This window comes from Bufo bufo, chromosome 5, assembly GCF_905171765.1.
Source record: "Bufo bufo chromosome 5, aBufBuf1.1, whole genome shotgun sequence".
In the NCBI taxonomy this organism is placed as follows: Eukaryota; Metazoa; Chordata; class Amphibia; order Anura; family Bufonidae; genus Bufo; species Bufo bufo.
The window spans coordinates 10,067,619-10,085,557 of NC_053393.1; the positions used below are offsets into that span (position 1 = coordinate 10,067,619).

Here is a 17,939-nt window from a genome sequence, read left to right on the forward strand (position 1 = left end):
GGCTTTGTTAACACCTCACGTATTTGGTCAGTAATTGTCAGACCAAAGCAGATGTGGGTCAAACACAAAGAAGACCATAGCAAATCTATTCTTAATACCTAATCAGAGAGTAGGCTTTGATTTGCCTCACAATAAGTGACGGAAATAACTAACCAAATAACAGAAGGTCAATATCAGCGTCAGGTCTAATTTATCGGCATGGACAGTGTAGTGGCCCAAAGTTCGAGGAATGGCCCCATGATAGTGGGGAGAGTGTCAGCAGTAAGACTGTGTTCACATCACTGTTTATTTTTCCATTCTTCTGATCTGTAGGAAGGACAGCCCAGAAAAAAGTGGATCCTGTAGCTTTAGCATCCGCCTTAACATCGACAGTATTTGGTCAGTATTGGATCACTATTGGTAAAGCAAAAACAGGACTGGGTCCAAAACAGAGATAACATTTGATGGAAATATTTGCATGTTTTCAGTGTTTTGGACCCACTCCTGCTTTTGGCTTCCAAATCATGATCAAATCCTGATTCAAAATACTGTCTGTGTGATAGAGACCCTTTGGATGCTCAAACGATAAGATCTGTCAGAAGAACGGAAAAATAAACTGTAATGTCAACACGGCCAAACAGGGACACTAGTGTCCCCGTAACAGACTGTTGAGGGTAGCAACAGCATGAAAACCTACACTGCGTGCAGAATTATTAGGCAAATGAGTATTTTGACCACATCATCCTCTTTATGCATGTTGTCTTACTCCAAGCTGTATAGGCTCGAAAGCCTACTACCAATTAAGCATATTAGGTGATGTGCATCTCTGTAATGAGAAGGGGTGTGGTCTAATGACATCAACACCCTATATCAGGTGTGCATAATTATTAGGCAACTTCCTTTCCTTTGGCAAAATGGGTCAAAAGAAGGACTTGACAGGCTCAGAAAAGTCAAAAATAGTGAGATATCTTGCAGAGGGATGCAGCACTCTTAAAATTGCAAAGCTTCTGAAGCGTGATCATCGAACAATCAAGCGTTTCATTCAAAATAGTCAACAGGGTCGCAAGAAGCGTATGGAAAAACCAAGGCGCAAAATAACTGCCCATGAACTGAGAAAAGTCAAGCGTGCAGCTGCCAAGATGCCACTTGCCACCAGTTTGGCCATATTTCAGAGCTGCAACATCACTGGAGTGCCCAAAAGCACAAGGTGTGCAATACTCAGAGACATGGCCAAGGTAAGAAAGGCTGAAAGACGACCACCACTGAACAAGACACACAAGCTGAAACGTCAAGACTGGGCCAAGAAATATCTCAAGACTGATTTTTCTAAGGTTTTATGGACTGATGAAATGAGAGTGAGTCTTGATGGGCCAGATGGATGGGACCGTGGCTGGATTGGTAAAGGGCAGAGAGCTCCAGTCCGACTCAGACGCCAGCAAGGTGGAGGTGGAGTACTGGTTTGGGCTGGTATCATCAAAGATGAGCTTGTGGGGCCTTTTCGGGTTGAGGATGGAGTCAAGCTCAACTCCCAGTCCTACTGCCAGTTTCTGGAAGACACCTTCTTCAAGCAGTGGTACAGGAAGAAGTCTGCATCCTTCAAGAAAAACATGATTTTCATGCAGGACAATGCTCCATCACACGCGTCAAAGTACTCCACAGCGTGGCTGGCAAGAAAGGGTATAAAAGAAGAAAATCTAATGACATGGCCTCCTTGTTCACCTGATCTGAACCCCATTGAGAACCTGTGGTCCATCATCAAATGTGAGATTTACAAGGAGGGAAAACAGTACACCTCTCTGAACAGTGTCTGGGAGGCTGTGGTTGCTGCTGCACGCAATGTTGAACAGGTGAACAGATCAAAAACACTGACAGAATCCATGGATGGCAGGCTTTTGAGTGTCCTTGCAAAGAAAGGTGGCTATATTGGTCACTGATTTGTTTTTGTTTTGTTTTTGAATGTCAGAAATGTATATTTGTGAATGTTGAGATGTTATATTGGTTTCACTGGTAAAAATAAATAATTGAAATGGGTATATATTTGTTTTTTGTTAAGTTGCCTAATAATTATGCACAGTAATAGTCACCTGCACACACAGATATCCCCCTAAAATAGCTAAAACTAAAAACAAACTAAAAACTACTTCCAAAAATATTCAGCTTTGATATTAATGAGTTTTTTGGGTTCATTGAGAACATGGTTGTTGTTCAATAATAAAATTAATCCTCAAAAATACAACTTGCCTAATAATTCTGCACTCCCTGTATATTAGTGGGCCCGGGACAGAGTGGGAAGGGGGGGGGGCATCAACAGTGGCAGTAACAGTGGCAGTAACTGCATGGTGGCAGATAATAGTAAGGGCAGATTGCATTAGAGGCAGCAGGTGTGTGGCATCAGAATAGTGGCAGCACGGCATGAGCAAAAGTAACGGGGCATTTGTCACAATGTTCCAGTGTGGCAGCACACTACAGTCAGATCATTTCTGCCAGAATGATCTATTCTGTTGTATAAGGCAGTAGTGTCTGGCAATCCTGATTGATCCAGGCCTGATTCATCTTCATAAAGGTGAGTCTCTCAACATTTTGGGTTGAATAGTGAGTTTTCTTTGGGGTAACTCCCTGCCGCACTAAACTCCCGCCCTGATGCCAGATTACCGGCCAGGCAGGAAAGCTTGCCCAGGGCAAACTCAACAAGTTGCGGCCACAATTCAAGTTTGCATGCCCAGTAGTGACAGGTATGCCACCACCTGCTGGTTCAGAATCCATGTCCTGTTGCTAGGTGGTTTCTTTAGTAGGCAGGTGAAGAAAAGTACTCATTAGAGACTGAAGATTTAAGTTGCTGCTCATAGGGCTGGTGCTGATCCTGCCCCCCCCCACCCCACCCCATTCAGAAGTCATGGCAGTGGAGCATAAATCCAGAGAGTCCCCCGGTTAGACCTTTAAGAGGATGGGGCGCATAGGCAGCAACCAACCAGCTACAAAGGATGTCTTGATAGTAGTTGAGTTTTTCATCCCTCTCAGAAGGTGTAAAAAAAGGCCCCCATTCTGCACTGGTAGTGAGGGTCTAATATTGTAGAGAGCCAGTAGTCATTCCTCAGCTGAATGGGGATAATGCGGCTGTCCACTATGCAAGCAACTCAGCATGCATGTGGCCATTTGCGCAATGGACTCAGAGGGACTCCCTGCCTCCATCTCCACTGCATACTTCCACGGTCTGTCGAGGTCATCTGCATCATCTTCGTCGTTGGCCTACAGCTCCTCATGCTACTTCTGCTCCTCTCCTGTCGCTTGGGCAGATAAACCACCTAGTTCTGTATATTGTACTTCCTTGGAGTTTATTTCCTCCTCCTCATCCTCAGACCCTAAAAGCTCTCCCTATGCTGCTAAGCACATGTCCGGATCCAAATGGTGGATCGAGACATGCCCGCGTACCTAAGGCTGATCACCACTGTAACCCCTACAATAATGGAAGGGGCACGGCCACCGGTGCCCTGCTCAGTATATGGACGGAACCGGGGTTGCCTCGGATCCAGTCAGCAAACAAACAGAAACACACAATGTCTGCACACTTAACTGAAGGAGCTGCAGCAGCAGTGAAAACAGATCCAAAGACAGCTGGCAATATCCGGAGTACTTGCTGCAGCAGAACACAGGTCCAGTGAAATGATATCACACAAGTGAAGATACTGAAGCGAGAGATACAACTCAAATGAAAAATATAATCCGCACCCTACAAAGGAGGAGGGGTGATTTAAAAGCAGAGAAATCAAACACAGGAGGGACAGCTGGGAGGAAGGAAACAGAAAGTAAAGACCTCATCACAAGGGCGGAGAAACAGAGCAGAGAGAACTCCTCCTCCTGTGCCAGTTTAGCCTCTTCAAGACTCAGGTGGCCATGAGAAGAAGGCATCACGTCTTCTGTCCCCTCGCCAGTCAGATTTATCAGCATTACATAGTCCTGGTGACTGACAAATAAAGTGGCCGCCTCATAGTGCCTGAGCAAATGGCACGTGTAACTCATGAGCTGCCATCGTCTAACATGAAAGTTACATCGAGGAGTAGTCTTGTCTATCTCCATCATCAAGAAATCGGTCACGGGTTTCCTCTGCTCATACAGTCTGTCTAACATGTGGAGGGTGGAGTTCCAACATGTGGAAACTTTGCATATGAGGCTTTTTTGAGGAACACCATTCTGCCTTTGCAGCTCAAGGGGTGTGTGCTTTGCACGGTAAGAGTGGCTGAAGTGCATGCACAGTTTCATTAACATTTTCAACAGTTCGGTGGAAGACTTGCAGTTGGGTGGAATACTTCAGCAACCGGGTGACAGCCAGATTGAAGACGTGTGCCATGCGTCAGCCCTCCCTGATGCAGTGCAGACAGAATGTTCTTCCCGTTATTGGTGACCATAGTTTCTACCTCCAGTTGGCGAGGAGACAGCCAGGATTCAATTTCTTGGTTGATGACACGCTTTGCATAGGTGGTATACTGGAGGACCACTCTAAACTGTGCCTACAGTGGAAGCTAAGCACAAGATGGAGGATGAGGAGGCAGAGGAGGACATTAGCGCACAAATCCCAACGCGGAGGTAGCATTGACATCACCTGGCCAAGTTGCTGTTGTGCCTGGGCCGGAACCACATTTACCCTCCTGTAATATTATTACACTCCATAAATACATCCAGGCCCCCCTTGAACCCTTTTAGTGAATTCACCATCACCACTGTAGTGCCATAATCTCAATGCTCTTACCATAAAAAATCTTCTATGTTTGTGTAAAAACCTTCTTTCCTCTAGACACAGAGGATGTCTCCTTGTCACAGTCTTGGGTATAAATAGATGATGGGAGTGATCTCTGTACTGGCCCCTGATATATTTATATATGGTTGTTAGATCTCCTCTCAGTCGTCTTTTTTCTAAACTAAAAAACACTAATTTTGATCACCTTTCTGGGACCTGTAGTCCACCCATTCCAGTTATTACTTTAGTTGACCTCCTCTGAACCCTCAACCCTCTCCACCTCTGCTATGTCTATCTTGTTTACAGGAGCCCAGAACTGTATACAGTATTCCATGTGTGATGTGTAAAGTGGTAGGACTATGTTCTCATCACCGGCATCTATGTCCCTTTTGATGAAACCCATTGTCTTATTGGCCTTGACAGCAGCTGTCTGACACTGGTTTCTAAAGCTTAGTTTGCTGTTCACTAAAATCCGTAAGTCCTTTTCCATGTCAGTGTTAGGGCTTGTTCACACGACCAAGTGAAGCTCGTGCCCGAGCTGTGGAACGCAAACTGCGGTCCGCAATGCACAGGCACTGACTGTGGCCCAGCCGCATGGGGATCGCGGACCCATTCACTTGAATGTGTCCGCGATATGTCCGTTCCGCAAAAAGATAGAGCATGTTCTATCTTTTTGTGGTGCAGAGGCTCAGAATGTAAACTGCAGGAAGCACTCCGTAGTGCTTTCGTAGTGTTCCGACCCGCACCGTTCCACATCTCTGGATTTGTGGACCCATTGAATCCGTGAATTCCGTGATGCGGAATGCACATGGAACGGTGCCCGTGTATTGCGGATCCACAAATGCGGGCCGTAATACGGCAACGGGCAGCATACGTTCATGTGAATGAGCCCTAATCCAGTGTTTTTTCCATTTAGTATGTACGGATGACTTGCATTATTCCTTCCCATGTGCATAACCCTACATTTGTTAGTGTTAAACCTCATCTGCCACTTCTATGCCCAAATCTTCAATCTATCCAGATCCATTTGTAGCAGTATACTGTCCTCTTCCGTGTTAATTATTCCCATGTAATGATGGCTTGCGACTCTCTACCTTGGTTGGACACAAGCCATCAGTTCACTGAAATGTCTAGAGTCGACAATATGGAAAGGGAGGGACTGTAGTACCGACTTGGCCAGGCACATGTTCAGCTTCTGTGTCATTTGCTGGTGAAACACGTGACAAGTAGTAGTAGGAGGAGCATCAGAAGCAATAAATGAAGGAAAGGAATGATAGTTTCCATCCGCTGAGGTTGAGAAGCCCTGACTGCTTGAGAAGGTGTGTGGGCTTCTGGGAGATGCAGCAGTTGCTGCATCAGGAATTGCCACTATATTAGAGCCACGGTTTTCTCAGGCCACTATATAGTGATGCTCCAGGTGTTGATGCAGGACCGTGGTACCATCGTTAGCACCCTGACTGCGATTCACCTTCTGCCCACATATCCTGCATACCACCACGCTAACGTCCTCCAGTGGCAAGTCATTTTACCTCCAACACTCCGTGCTGATGTGAGATGGGAAACAGCTCTCATTGTTTGAACACTGTTTGTGTGGATTAAATTAAATGTTCTGGACTGACATTCTGCTGTTTGGCTACAAGATGCTGCTGTTTCCAAAACACATCTAACAGACTGCAGATATTTGAATATTCAAAGGAGGTGGGGTTTTGAGAACCTGCTAGAAAGGAGACAGCAGCCATCTTACAAGCTGAGAATGAGGTACTGTGTGTGTGAGAAGAGAATCTGATGCATCCAGGAGTGAGAAGACCACTCAGTGACCACAGCTGCAGCTGAGTAAAGCTGATCATTGTCCCAGACCCAGATCCTGTCCAGGAGAAGGAGGACTGTTTCCAGGAAGGCTGATAAGAGCTGAGGAACAAAGCTGCATACCCTGCGGGACCTCATGTTTGCTGGAGAGACTGGTTGCTCGATTCAGAGTCATCAGCGGATGAAGAGCAGACCCGGGTCGGTAAGATCGTACACGCTCCTCATTGCAGAGTTGGTGCCTAGAGACTGAGACCAGGCCTGTAGTTAGCTAGTTAGGGTCTCTGCTTTCTGTCAGGCCTAAAGTGTTGCTACTGTTACTACAAGGACTCCATTACTAAAAGGGACATTGCACATTTTAGAGCTGATAAAATCCCTCATGAACTCCATCCAGTTCAGCTTTATGCTCATTAATAATAATCAGGCAAGTGCTACCGGACTAGTTATGGGAGGGGTTATTCTATAGAGCACAGTAAGATTGTAAACTGTTGTGTTGCACCGCAGCCTAGCCTGTACTAAGCACCCAAACAATTGTTCGTGTTTGCTTCAGGGTAATAATAGGTACGGCGAGGCAGTTTTAGTAGGTAAATTACTGCAAAATTTCCTCCGGCATCTAGCAGAGGGCGCCGTGCTGTGCAACACAGGGGTCTCAGCCTTTGGGCTGGGTGTATGTAAATTTATTTTATGTTCTCAGCATTTGTGGTTGTTGCAAAAGCCGGTGTCGGAGTTGCTTTCCTCGTTCACAACTTCGCTGTGTCCTAGGTAGCCCACCCCTGTACACGGTAGTGATAAGCGGTATAGGCAATATTCGTTTTTGTGATATTTTGCAAATTTTTCTCATAATATTTGCAATAAATTAGCAAATTCTAGAATTCGTGATCTCCAGTCATTATTTTCGCGATTGTGCAAATCGGCACTAATGATGCTCATATTTTTTGCGCAACACATGCAACTTGACATTTTATCAGGCCTGAGTAGGTATTACTGATTGGTGCACTAAGTATTGTTGTGACATCACAGCACTATGTCTGCAGCATGTATGTATGGACAGCAGAGAAACAGTAATTCCTATCACATTACCTAACACCCTGCACTGGAACCTATCAGCTCCACTATATCACTATCTAACCTACACTGACTATCTCCCACTAACTATCTGTATTATACATGTATATATGAGCTAACTAACTATTTAATGTAATTGGATAAGGAATAGGATCCAGATGAAAGCACAGAGCACAGCAATGACACTTCTCTCTCTCTCAGAACTGCAAAAAACAGCAGAAAATGGCTGCTGGGGAGGTTCTTATATAGTACGGGGTAGGCAACTTTCCTATTGGTTGATAGGGATGTTGCTAAGCTCTGACAAAGACATTGCAGCCTTCTCATTGGCCCACAAGCAAGAAGGGAGGTTACTGATGAAAAAAAAAATCTAAAATATTCGCGATTACGAATATATAGCACTATATTCTACATTTTCGCCAATTCTCGAAGTGCCGATAATCATGAAAAATTAGCGATTAGAATATTTGGAATCAACACTAGTACACAGCTTACACTGACTTCCTGCCACTGCCTTTATGAACCTGTGTACTGCTAGTTGTTTCCTGACAAGTAGTCTCCGAAGTAGCAGATAATCTACCCTGGGCGTGTTTGGCTCCAGATCTCCCACTGCTTCCACCCTGCTGCTGTTTCACGGGCCTGCTGCCAGCCTTACTTCCTGATGATGATGCCCTCTCTTCACTCGGCTCCCACGTGTGATTGGCTATATTATCATCCACTAATATCTGTTCGTCACTTATGTCACCCTCATCAGTCTCATGGCCACGTTCCTCACTGCTCGCAACGCGTGCTCCCACCCGACTGCCATGATCGCTAGTTGCACGCCTAAGAGAGGACGCAGAAGACCTCTCTTCCAAGTCTTTGCTGGCCCTTAGCTGCTGATTGTCGTCACTAAGCTCGTCCTCACTGTAAAGCGGAGCAGAGCCGGCAGCATGCATAACTTCGTGAGCAGAAGGAGCAACAAAAGAGGCAGTTGCAGGACAAGTGAGGGCACAGAGGTTGTTCCTGGGCCATGTCAACTAAGGTGTCAGAGGAACCCACCAATTCCTGGCTGTGTGTATCTGTTGTCACCTGAGATGCTGTTGAAGAGCAAATAGACCTTTGCAGTACAGCTGGGTTGTTGGTTAAAAAGCAAATGTTGGATGACAGTGGCAGCTATGGCCTGTTGCTGCGGCTGCTGCTACCACCCCCTTTCATCTGCTGCTACTTGTGCCGGCTAAAGCAACATTTTTGCCACTGCCCATTACTTTTGAGGGCCCAGGCAACTGTCTGTTGTCCATAGTGTACAGTAACTTTATCAGTAATGTAACAGATAAAGTATGAACGGCACAGCAGATAGACTAGAAAAATACGCCTATATTTTAGACCACCTGTTGACAAAGTGTCTGATACACAGTACATCTATTTGTTACTGAACAGATTAAAGGGCTTCTGTCACCCCACAAAAGTCTTTTTTTTTTTTGGGATAGTTACATTCCTTATAGCGCGATATAGGAGAATATAATCTTGTCACTTACTTTCATGCGGCCGTTTCTTTAGAAAACAAAGTTTTATAATATGTAAATCCGGTCTCTACCAGCAAGTAGGGCGTCTACTTGCTGGTAGCCGCAGCAGAAAACCGCCCCCTCGCCGTGTTGATTGACAGGGCCAGCCGTGATCTCCTCCTCCGGCCGGCCCTGTCAGTATTTCAAAAATCGCGCGCCTCTGTTCATTCGGCGGAGGCGCTCTGAGATGAGGAGGCTCGTCTCCTCAGAACTCCCTCAGTGCGCCTGTGCCGATTACGTCTTCTCTTTCGGTGATGTCATCGGCGCAGGCGCACTGAGGGAGTTCTGAGGAGACGAGCCTCCTCATCTCAGAGCGCCTCCGCCGAATGAACAGAGGCGCGCGATTTTTGAAATACTGACAGGGCCGGCCGGAGGAGGAGATCCCGGCTGGCCCTGTCAATCAACACGGCGAGGGGGCGGATTGCTGCTGCGGCTACCAGCAAGTAGACGCCCTACTTGCTGGTAGAGACCGGATTTACATATTATAAAACTTTGTTTTCTAAAGAAACGGCCGCATGAAAGTAAGTGACAAGATTATATTCTCCTATATCGCGCTATAAGGAATGTAACTATCCAAAAAAAAAAAAAGACTTTTGTGGGGTGACAGAAGCCCTTTAATTATTAATGTAGATTAACATACGTAGGTATATGCACCTATATATTAGACCGACTGTTGAGATTAAAGGGGTATTTATACAGCCAGAAATACGTCTATAATATTAGGCATATTTCTGGCACAGATTAAGGCACAAAGGTTATTTGTGCCACAATCGGCCACTTTTAAACGCTCACACCAGGTCTAAAAAAGGCCTGTCTTATTTATCATTTTCTACGCTGTATTTGGTGTAGAAATTGGTCTAAATCTATGCTAGCTACGAAAATAGCGTAGATTTCGAAGCGGTGGTGGGTCCGCCAAAATTATGTAGATACCGGCTCCTTTACATAACTTCAGCAGACCACTGCCAACACAGGAACTTATTAACACTGGTGTCTAAAACACTGGTCTTAATAAATGATCCCCTAAGTCTGATGCACAGTCAGTCTATGAACAACAGAACAGATTAAGAATGAAAGGTGCAGCAGTGAAACAAGATGCACAGGGCATTTACTTAGAGCCTGCACTGTCCCTGTAGTTTCCCTATTCTCTCCATACAGTGTCTGAAAACTCTCCCTACGATCTCCCTGCACTGTCCCAACACTGTACCTATCCAAGATTCTACATTTAAAGCTTTAGCCTAGCCAAATTCTGTCCCAAGCATTTGGCACACCTTTCACTATGCTCAGTTCACTGTACATTGGCTGAGAGCGGGCGAGATTATGCTTTTTATAGGGCTGTAACATCACAGGGGATGGCTATCTGCAGATTGGCTGGCTACACAGCATTATTTATTTATTTTATGCACTTATATAGCGCTACTATATTCTGCAGATCTTTACAGACATTAGCATTACTCTGTCCCAAATGGGGCTCACAATCTAAGTTCCAGTATGTGTAGTGTGGGAGGAAACTGGAGTACCCGGAGGTAACCCACGCAAACACGGGGAGAACATACAAACTCCATGCAGATATTGTCCATGGTCAGATTTGACCCCAGTGCTGCAAGGCACCAGTGCAATCCACTGAGCCACCGTGCTGCCCGGTGGGGAGCAGGGAGATTATGGGTCATATATTCTTCCCGGACTTCTTACTTTCACTTTGTAACACATGTAGCCACTATTTTAGGAAAAAATAAATTTTTTACAACAAAGCGAGAGGAAATTTGTATTTGTTGCGAATTAAAGTTTTCCTGAAATTCTGATAGAATTCAATTAGTTTGACTTTGATTCACTCAACACTAATAATATGTATGTGTCTGATCTGCAGCAGAGGCTGATGGTGACTCGGTGGCTGCAGGTCACAGTATGACTTTCTCTTTCTCTTTCTGCAGGGAAAGTCTTCAACCCAACAATGGCCCTGTCCTGCGCTGTGGGAAACACAATGGGTGGAATGATGTTTGGGCTGCACTTTGATTACAAGGACAAGCAGCTGCATGATCTTCTCTTTTCCATCACCAAACACATTAGAGGATTTGTTTCTCCACTAAGCACGGTTGTCTGTCATAATTTTATGGGTCACATTACAATCTGCTCCAGACCTTTCAGGAACATTACCTTAGCTGCTGGCTAGACTCGTCATGATACTTGTGGCACAAGATGACCAACTTTTCAAACATGATTTTGTGTTATTGTGTCACAAAATATCTGTTCTATAGGTGACTATGTATAGCCACCCAGTGGTCATCCACGCAGCTGAATTCGGTCTATGTGGCTCCTAGAGCGGCACTTCTACTCCCCTCTGTGCTGATTTCAACATCCGTAAATGGGGAGACACATAACTGCTGCAGCCAATCTCACAGCCACAGAGGCCAAATCCAGTGGCGGGGAACAGGTGAGTATCATCACCACCGCTGATCGGCCATTTCTATAGGTCTAACCTAGAATCAGATAACCACTCCAGGATTTTACTATTGATGGTCTGTCCGGGGAATAGGCCATCAATAACTATTAAGCGGGAATGTGACACCAAGCACCTTTGTCATCAGCTGTTTCAGAGTAGCTCCGGCAGCAGAGATCGACATCAGAACTAGACAGCTGACCATTGTGTAGTAGACTGACCTGGTTGCCATTAACTTATATGGGAGCAATGGTACAGTAACCAGTTCTGTCCATTACCCATTGGATGAAGCTGTGTACTTAAGGTGCCAACTTCTGGTGCAAAAGCTATCCCGAAAAAGCTGATGGTGGGTGTGCGGGGTGTCAGACCCTAGACGATCAAATACTGACAGCCTACTCTGAGGATAGACAATGAATAGAAGATTCCTGGCCAAACATTTTAACCAAATTTGAGGTAATGTATGGTAAGGGTAGACACAATTGCACTCTTTAGTTAAAGAAGTTTATTTCTGCTGGTAATACAGTAGCACATAAGGCAGTTGGAGATTGTTGTATAAAGCATTTATCCTTATTTACTGCCAGGAGCTCCAGTCCTAAAATGAACATTGATGGAAGCTCATGTGACCAGTCCTGCCAGTGGCCTCCATTGACTAAAACTGCACTCACGATTAGAAACTAGTACATGTACTTAGAGGATAAAATGTCCAGTGACATCACTGCCTCTCTCATTACCTACAAAGGCTTAGAAGGAACAGAATCCAGTGACCGCACTACCTGTTAACTACCTACAAAGACTTAGACAGAACAATATCCAGTGACATCAGTGCCCCGCTCATTGCCTACAAAGGCTCAGAGAGAACAGTTTCCAGTGATATCACTGCCCACTCAATACCTACAAAGGCATAGAGAAAACAGTGTCTAGTGACATCACTGCTAGCTTACTACCTAAAAAGACTCAGAGAGAACAGTGCCCAGGGACCTCAGTGCCCGCTCACTACCTACAAAAACGTAGTGGGAACAGTGTCCAGTGACCTCACTGCCGGCTGACTGCCCACTGTTCCCTCTAGGTCTTTGTAGAAAGTGAGAAAAACAGTGAGGTCCCTGGAAAATGTTCCCTCCAAGCCTTTGTAAATAGTGAGTGGGCAGTGAGGTGACTGGACACTGTTCCCTCTAAGTGTTTGTAGGTAGTCAGCGGGCAGTGAGGTCACTGACCAGTAACCTCATTGCCTCGCTTACTACAAAGACTTAGAGGAAACAGTGTCCAGTGACCTCACTGCCCGCTCGCTACCTACAAAGACTTACACCTACAAAGGTTTTCATGTATTCTTCTTGCTCACTTGGATGGCCTATTCTTTTCATTAAGTGTCATGTTTATCTTTACTTATGGTCTCTCTCTACAGGTCTGCAATTCTCTCCCAATACTTCTGAAGATCCCATACATCAGACAAAAAGTCTTTCAAAATACTGAATATATTTTGAGATTCGTGGCAGAATCCGTAAAGCATCACAAAGAGAATTTGAATCCAGAGTCACCAAAGGATTTCATAGACTATTTCCTTCTGAAGATAAAGGAGGTAACAGGATTCATGAGGGTCTGTTAAGAAGACATAGGCTGAGAAGACATAGACCTCAATTTTCGATTAGGCTGACCTTGTCTAACTTTATACCAACTATTAGTTGGCTTAATTTGAGACATAATTTTAAACCAGAGTTGTGGAGCAATTTTGGCACTAAATGTCAGCTCTTGGAACTCACCCTTTCCGTGTGAAGCAACACCCTTTTCTTAAAGCCCCACCTACTTATTGGGCTAGGAGCAGATAATTCCTGTGAGCCTAAAATTGCCAAATTGCACCACATTTTGCTGCAATTTCCTCCAGAATCTGGGTGTACTCAAATGACTGGGCCAGGTTTTTTTTTACTTTGGGATGGTGTGGCACTAGCTAGCCAATGTCTTGTATAGAAGGAACAGCAAAAGCTCATGAATGGAATGATGAGTCATCTACAGATCCAGCAGAGGCCTATCCAACCATTCAATACATACAACAGATATAGCATTCGTTAAACGAACGTTCATCGCATTATAAAAGTTCATTTGGCAAGACAAACCTTCGTGCACAGTTTGCTTAATACAGTCTTTCCAACACAAAGTCAGTGCGTGGCCACACTACGTGTAGGAATGTTAGACTAACATGGTAGCACACCATGGAAGCAAAGATACAGCCTACCCTATCTGTAATTTAGTAGATGCACAAAAATGTTAAGGACAGTATTCATAAATGTGGGCTTTCTTCAGCAATCGCCATATACTTGTAGCGTGTGTAGTTCCCCAGACCTGGGTGTACTACAAATTAACTACAACATTTTGGTGTGTGTATTGACATGTCCATTTTCCCCACAAGTGTGAAGACAAAGAGTGATGGAAAGTAGCTGGTGTGATCTCTGCCTATTCCAATGCTGTGTATATCCAGGTCTCCAGCAAAAAGTCCGCACAAATCATTATAGTAAGGGCTCATGCACACGACCGTATGCCCTCCGAGACATACGGTCCGTGAGCGGGCTATAGTAACCTATGATGCTGTGTGCTCCCATGCACATGATGTATGCCGCTCCGGGATATATGGCCCGCTCACGGACCTTATGTCTCGGAGGGCATACGGTCGTGTGCATGAGTCCTAAGAATGATTATAATCTACAAGCTCTCTTTTTCCCCTATGTTCAGTTTGACAAGTTTAGAGCATGTTTACGCAGTTCACCACGGATGGTTTTACTTCAGTGGACTCTCGTATCAGGTTTCCCTGGTGCTGACGCTGGTCCTGAAGAGTAATTCTAATCTGTCACTTATACTATAATGAAGACATTTCCAGTAAAATTATTAGAGATGAGCGAATAATTGAAAAGTTCGATTCGGCTGATTCGCCGAATTTTACAAACACATTCTATTTGTGACAAATTACTTTGTCACGAAGCACATTTTTTCTAAAATAGTGGGTGCAATGACAGGGAGCTGCTATAGCGCCGCCCCTGTCATTGTACCCCTCAGATTCTGCGTTCATACATGATCGCGGCATCTGAGTGTAAAAAACGTGTGAAATTAACAATAAAAAAAGCCTCCATTTGCTCGTGACGGGCCGGCCGCCGCCATCTTGCTTGTAGATCTGGAGCGAATTCTCATACGTCACCAAGCACGGGATTTCGGCTGAGATTTTCAATCAAGATGGATGCTGGCAGGCCTTCGCGAGCTAATGGAGGCGGTAAGTTTTTTGTTTATTACACTGCTTCAGGTTGAATCGATTCGCCGATGCGAAGCATGAGGAAATTCGGCTTTGAGGAGAATCAAATTTATCCTGAAATTCGGATCAAATTCCACTTTGCGGGATTCGATTCGCTCATCTCTAAAAATAATCACATTCCTGACTGAATGTTCTTTGCTTCCTCAGGTGGAAAATGAAGTGGATCCCGATTTCTGTGACACCAGTCTCCCCGCGATGGTTTTAACAACTTTAGCAGCAGGAACTGAGACGACAGCTGCCTCCCTAAAATTCATTGTGGTGCTATTGGCCCATTATCCAGAAGTGCAAGGTATGAAAATGACTGAGAAAAAAATAAGGGGTTGGGTCAGCACAACCTGCCTGTAGGTGCAGATCACTAAGGCGAAATACATATACAAACGGAAAATGCAAATGTGATCGCACACTACATCCAGCACTCTGCCCTCCATGCTGGATGAGACATTGGTTTATATTTTGGCCAAAGCATAGTAAGCCACTCACCGCGTCAAGGCTGTCTCATGAGTGGTCCCTAACTCTTGTTACTACCTGTTCATGGGCCATGAGTAGTGTGCGATCACATTTGCATTTTCCGTTTGTATATGAAAATGACTGACCCTGCCCTTAGAACATCATAGGCAATGAACTACATGAAGAAATGCAGGATAACAGTTCGAGGAGGCAAAATAAGACATGTTCAATACTTTGATTTTGAAGATCAGTTATACAGAATAAAGTGTCTGATGAAACCTGATCCTCATGTTACTGGTTATATCTAAACCAGTAACAAAACCAGTATTCATGCTCCAATGACAATGCAAGGACTGAGCTGACTTATACAAGGGCCGTCCCAACAAATGCACTAACAATAGAGGGCCAGCATGCAATAGTGACAAGTACAACTGGACAGTTTAAAGCAAGGGAAATGGGTCTTAAAGATCAAATACACAAACCCAAAGTCATCTAATGTACAGTTTAATTTATAAATCTTTATTATTATTTGATAATTATTACAACATCAGAATTTCTAAATTTTCTTGTTTTTTCATTATAAACATTGTAAATATACAATTTAATATTACCCACCCGGTTTACCCCAATGCCTGCTATTCCCCTGGCGAAAAAAAGAAAAAGAAAAGAAAACTTCTCCTCCCTACCTCCCGCATCCCCCTCCACCATCCCTCAATCTCCGTCCCACGCCAAACCTATTTTGGACATTCATTTCAACTATTCCTGCCATAATCTAGTAAATCTAGTTATTTTCTTTATCGATATCAGATGGAATCTCTCACTAATGATCGAGATTCTGGCCAGGTTCTCCTATTCCTTGATTGTGGGTGACACACTGCTACACCAACGACCAATAATACATTTCCTGCCATAAAATAAAAGTTTGGTTGCCATTTCTCGATGATTTAGATTGCCTATCCCATCCATTACCCCCAGAATACATATTTTAAACTCTGCCGGAACTCTAAACCCATGATATGCCTCTATTGTTTCGTTTACCTTCCCGCAAAATTCTTGGATCTCTCTGCATGACCAAAGTATATGAACATCATCAGCACCTATCTGTCCACATTTTTTACAGCTAAAATCTTCAAATTTATAGAATTTCATCAAGTCTTTGGGGGAATAATATAATCGGCATAGTATGTTAAATTGGGTAACCCTATGAAAGAAATTACGTGAAACACAATTTTTTGCCTGTATCGCTGTTTCCCAGAACTCTGTCTGCTGAGGTCTAAATATCCAATTATATCTCCCTCCTTCCATATCTGTCCTAGTTTGTAGATTCAGTTTTTCCACTAAACTTCTTGTTGAATTGACTTTAATTCTCTGAGATGACTGTTGTCCCACAGTGGAGTGTCTTCATGCACTCCCATATGAGACCACATTACTCTTACCTTCTTCCAGATTTTAGTCCATAACAAAAATAATGGTATTTTTGCTGTTGTGTCACTATATCAGCTTCCAACAGTTGAAAAATATTGCAGTTATCTAATTTTTTGTTGATCCCTTCTAGCATCGCTTTGTATCTTTGTGAATTACTCAAATTTATCATATTTCTGATATGGCAGGAAAAAAAATAAAGTTCCAAGTCTGGAGCGGATAAACCACCCTCCTTCTCTCGGATATACAATATTTGAGCTCTTATTCTAGGTTTTTTACCACGCCATATCAGATCCGTCAGAAGGGAAACTATCCTTTTAAGAATTGTCTTGGGAATTATTAAAGGTGCATTCCACATAATATAGTTCAAAGTGGGTAAGATACACATTTCCACCAGTGAAATGTGCCCTGCCATTGATACATGCAATTTTTTCCATATTTCTACTTTCTTCCTTATTTCATGCATTTTTGGGAGCACATTTAGATCCTTGGGGTTAGGGGTAATTTGAATACCTAAATATTTTACTGGTTCGTCTATTTTCTTGATTTCCAACTGACCCGGTATTAAATTATTTAGAGGATCAATTGGGATACAGGCCGATTTGGCCCAGTTTATTTGAAGTCCAGCATATTTGCTATAGTCTTCAAATATCTAGAAAATTCTCGGGAGTGAACCGTGTGAACCCACAAACAGCATAATATCGGCAGCATATAAAGAAATTTTTTCCTCATGTGATCCATACCTGAAACCCACTATCTCACTATCTTGCCTGATCTTATCCGCTAGAGGTTCCATAGCTATAGCAAACAGCAAGGGGGAGAGAGGACAACCCTGCCAATAGGTATACTATCAGAGTACTCTCCATTCACTATCAATCTGGCGAATATTTCAGTATATAGTAGCTTAACCCAAGAGACAAATATATCGCCAACTCCTATTTTCTTTAAAATGGCCATTCTATGGTGTCAAAAGCTTTTGAAGCGTCTAAAGTTAAAATCATACGCTCACCGCTGTTTGTGGGTTCCACCTGGGTGTTTACAAAATATCTAATAATATATTCAGTTGTTGTTTTACCCGACATGAATCCCGTCTGATCCTCATGTATCAATGTCGGCAGCATCTCCCTAAGCCTAGCGGCCAGTATTCTTGCTAATATCTTATTATCTGTATTATTATCTGTATTGATCAGAGAGATGGGACGATATGAGTCTGGAAAAGTTGGATTT

The 17,939-nt window shown here is 43.9% G+C and overlaps 1 protein-coding gene across 3 annotated transcripts in view; it reads left to right on the top strand.

Moving 5' to 3' along the window:
* Nucleotides 1-17,939, top strand: part of LOC121002842 (cytochrome P450 2C29-like) — a 125,977-nt gene that overhangs the window by 72,381 nt on the left and 35,657 nt on the right. For all 3 annotated transcript variants that reach the window (XM_040434451.1, XM_040434452.1, XM_040434453.1), the window contains 3 exons: nucleotides 11,049-11,209; nucleotides 12,954-13,127; nucleotides 14,991-15,132. In XM_040434451.1, coding sequence (XP_040290385.1) covers nucleotides 11,049-11,209; nucleotides 12,954-13,127; nucleotides 14,991-15,132 — 477 coding nt within the window. The remainder of the gene's footprint in view (nucleotides 1-11,048; nucleotides 11,210-12,953; nucleotides 13,128-14,990; nucleotides 15,133-17,939) is intronic.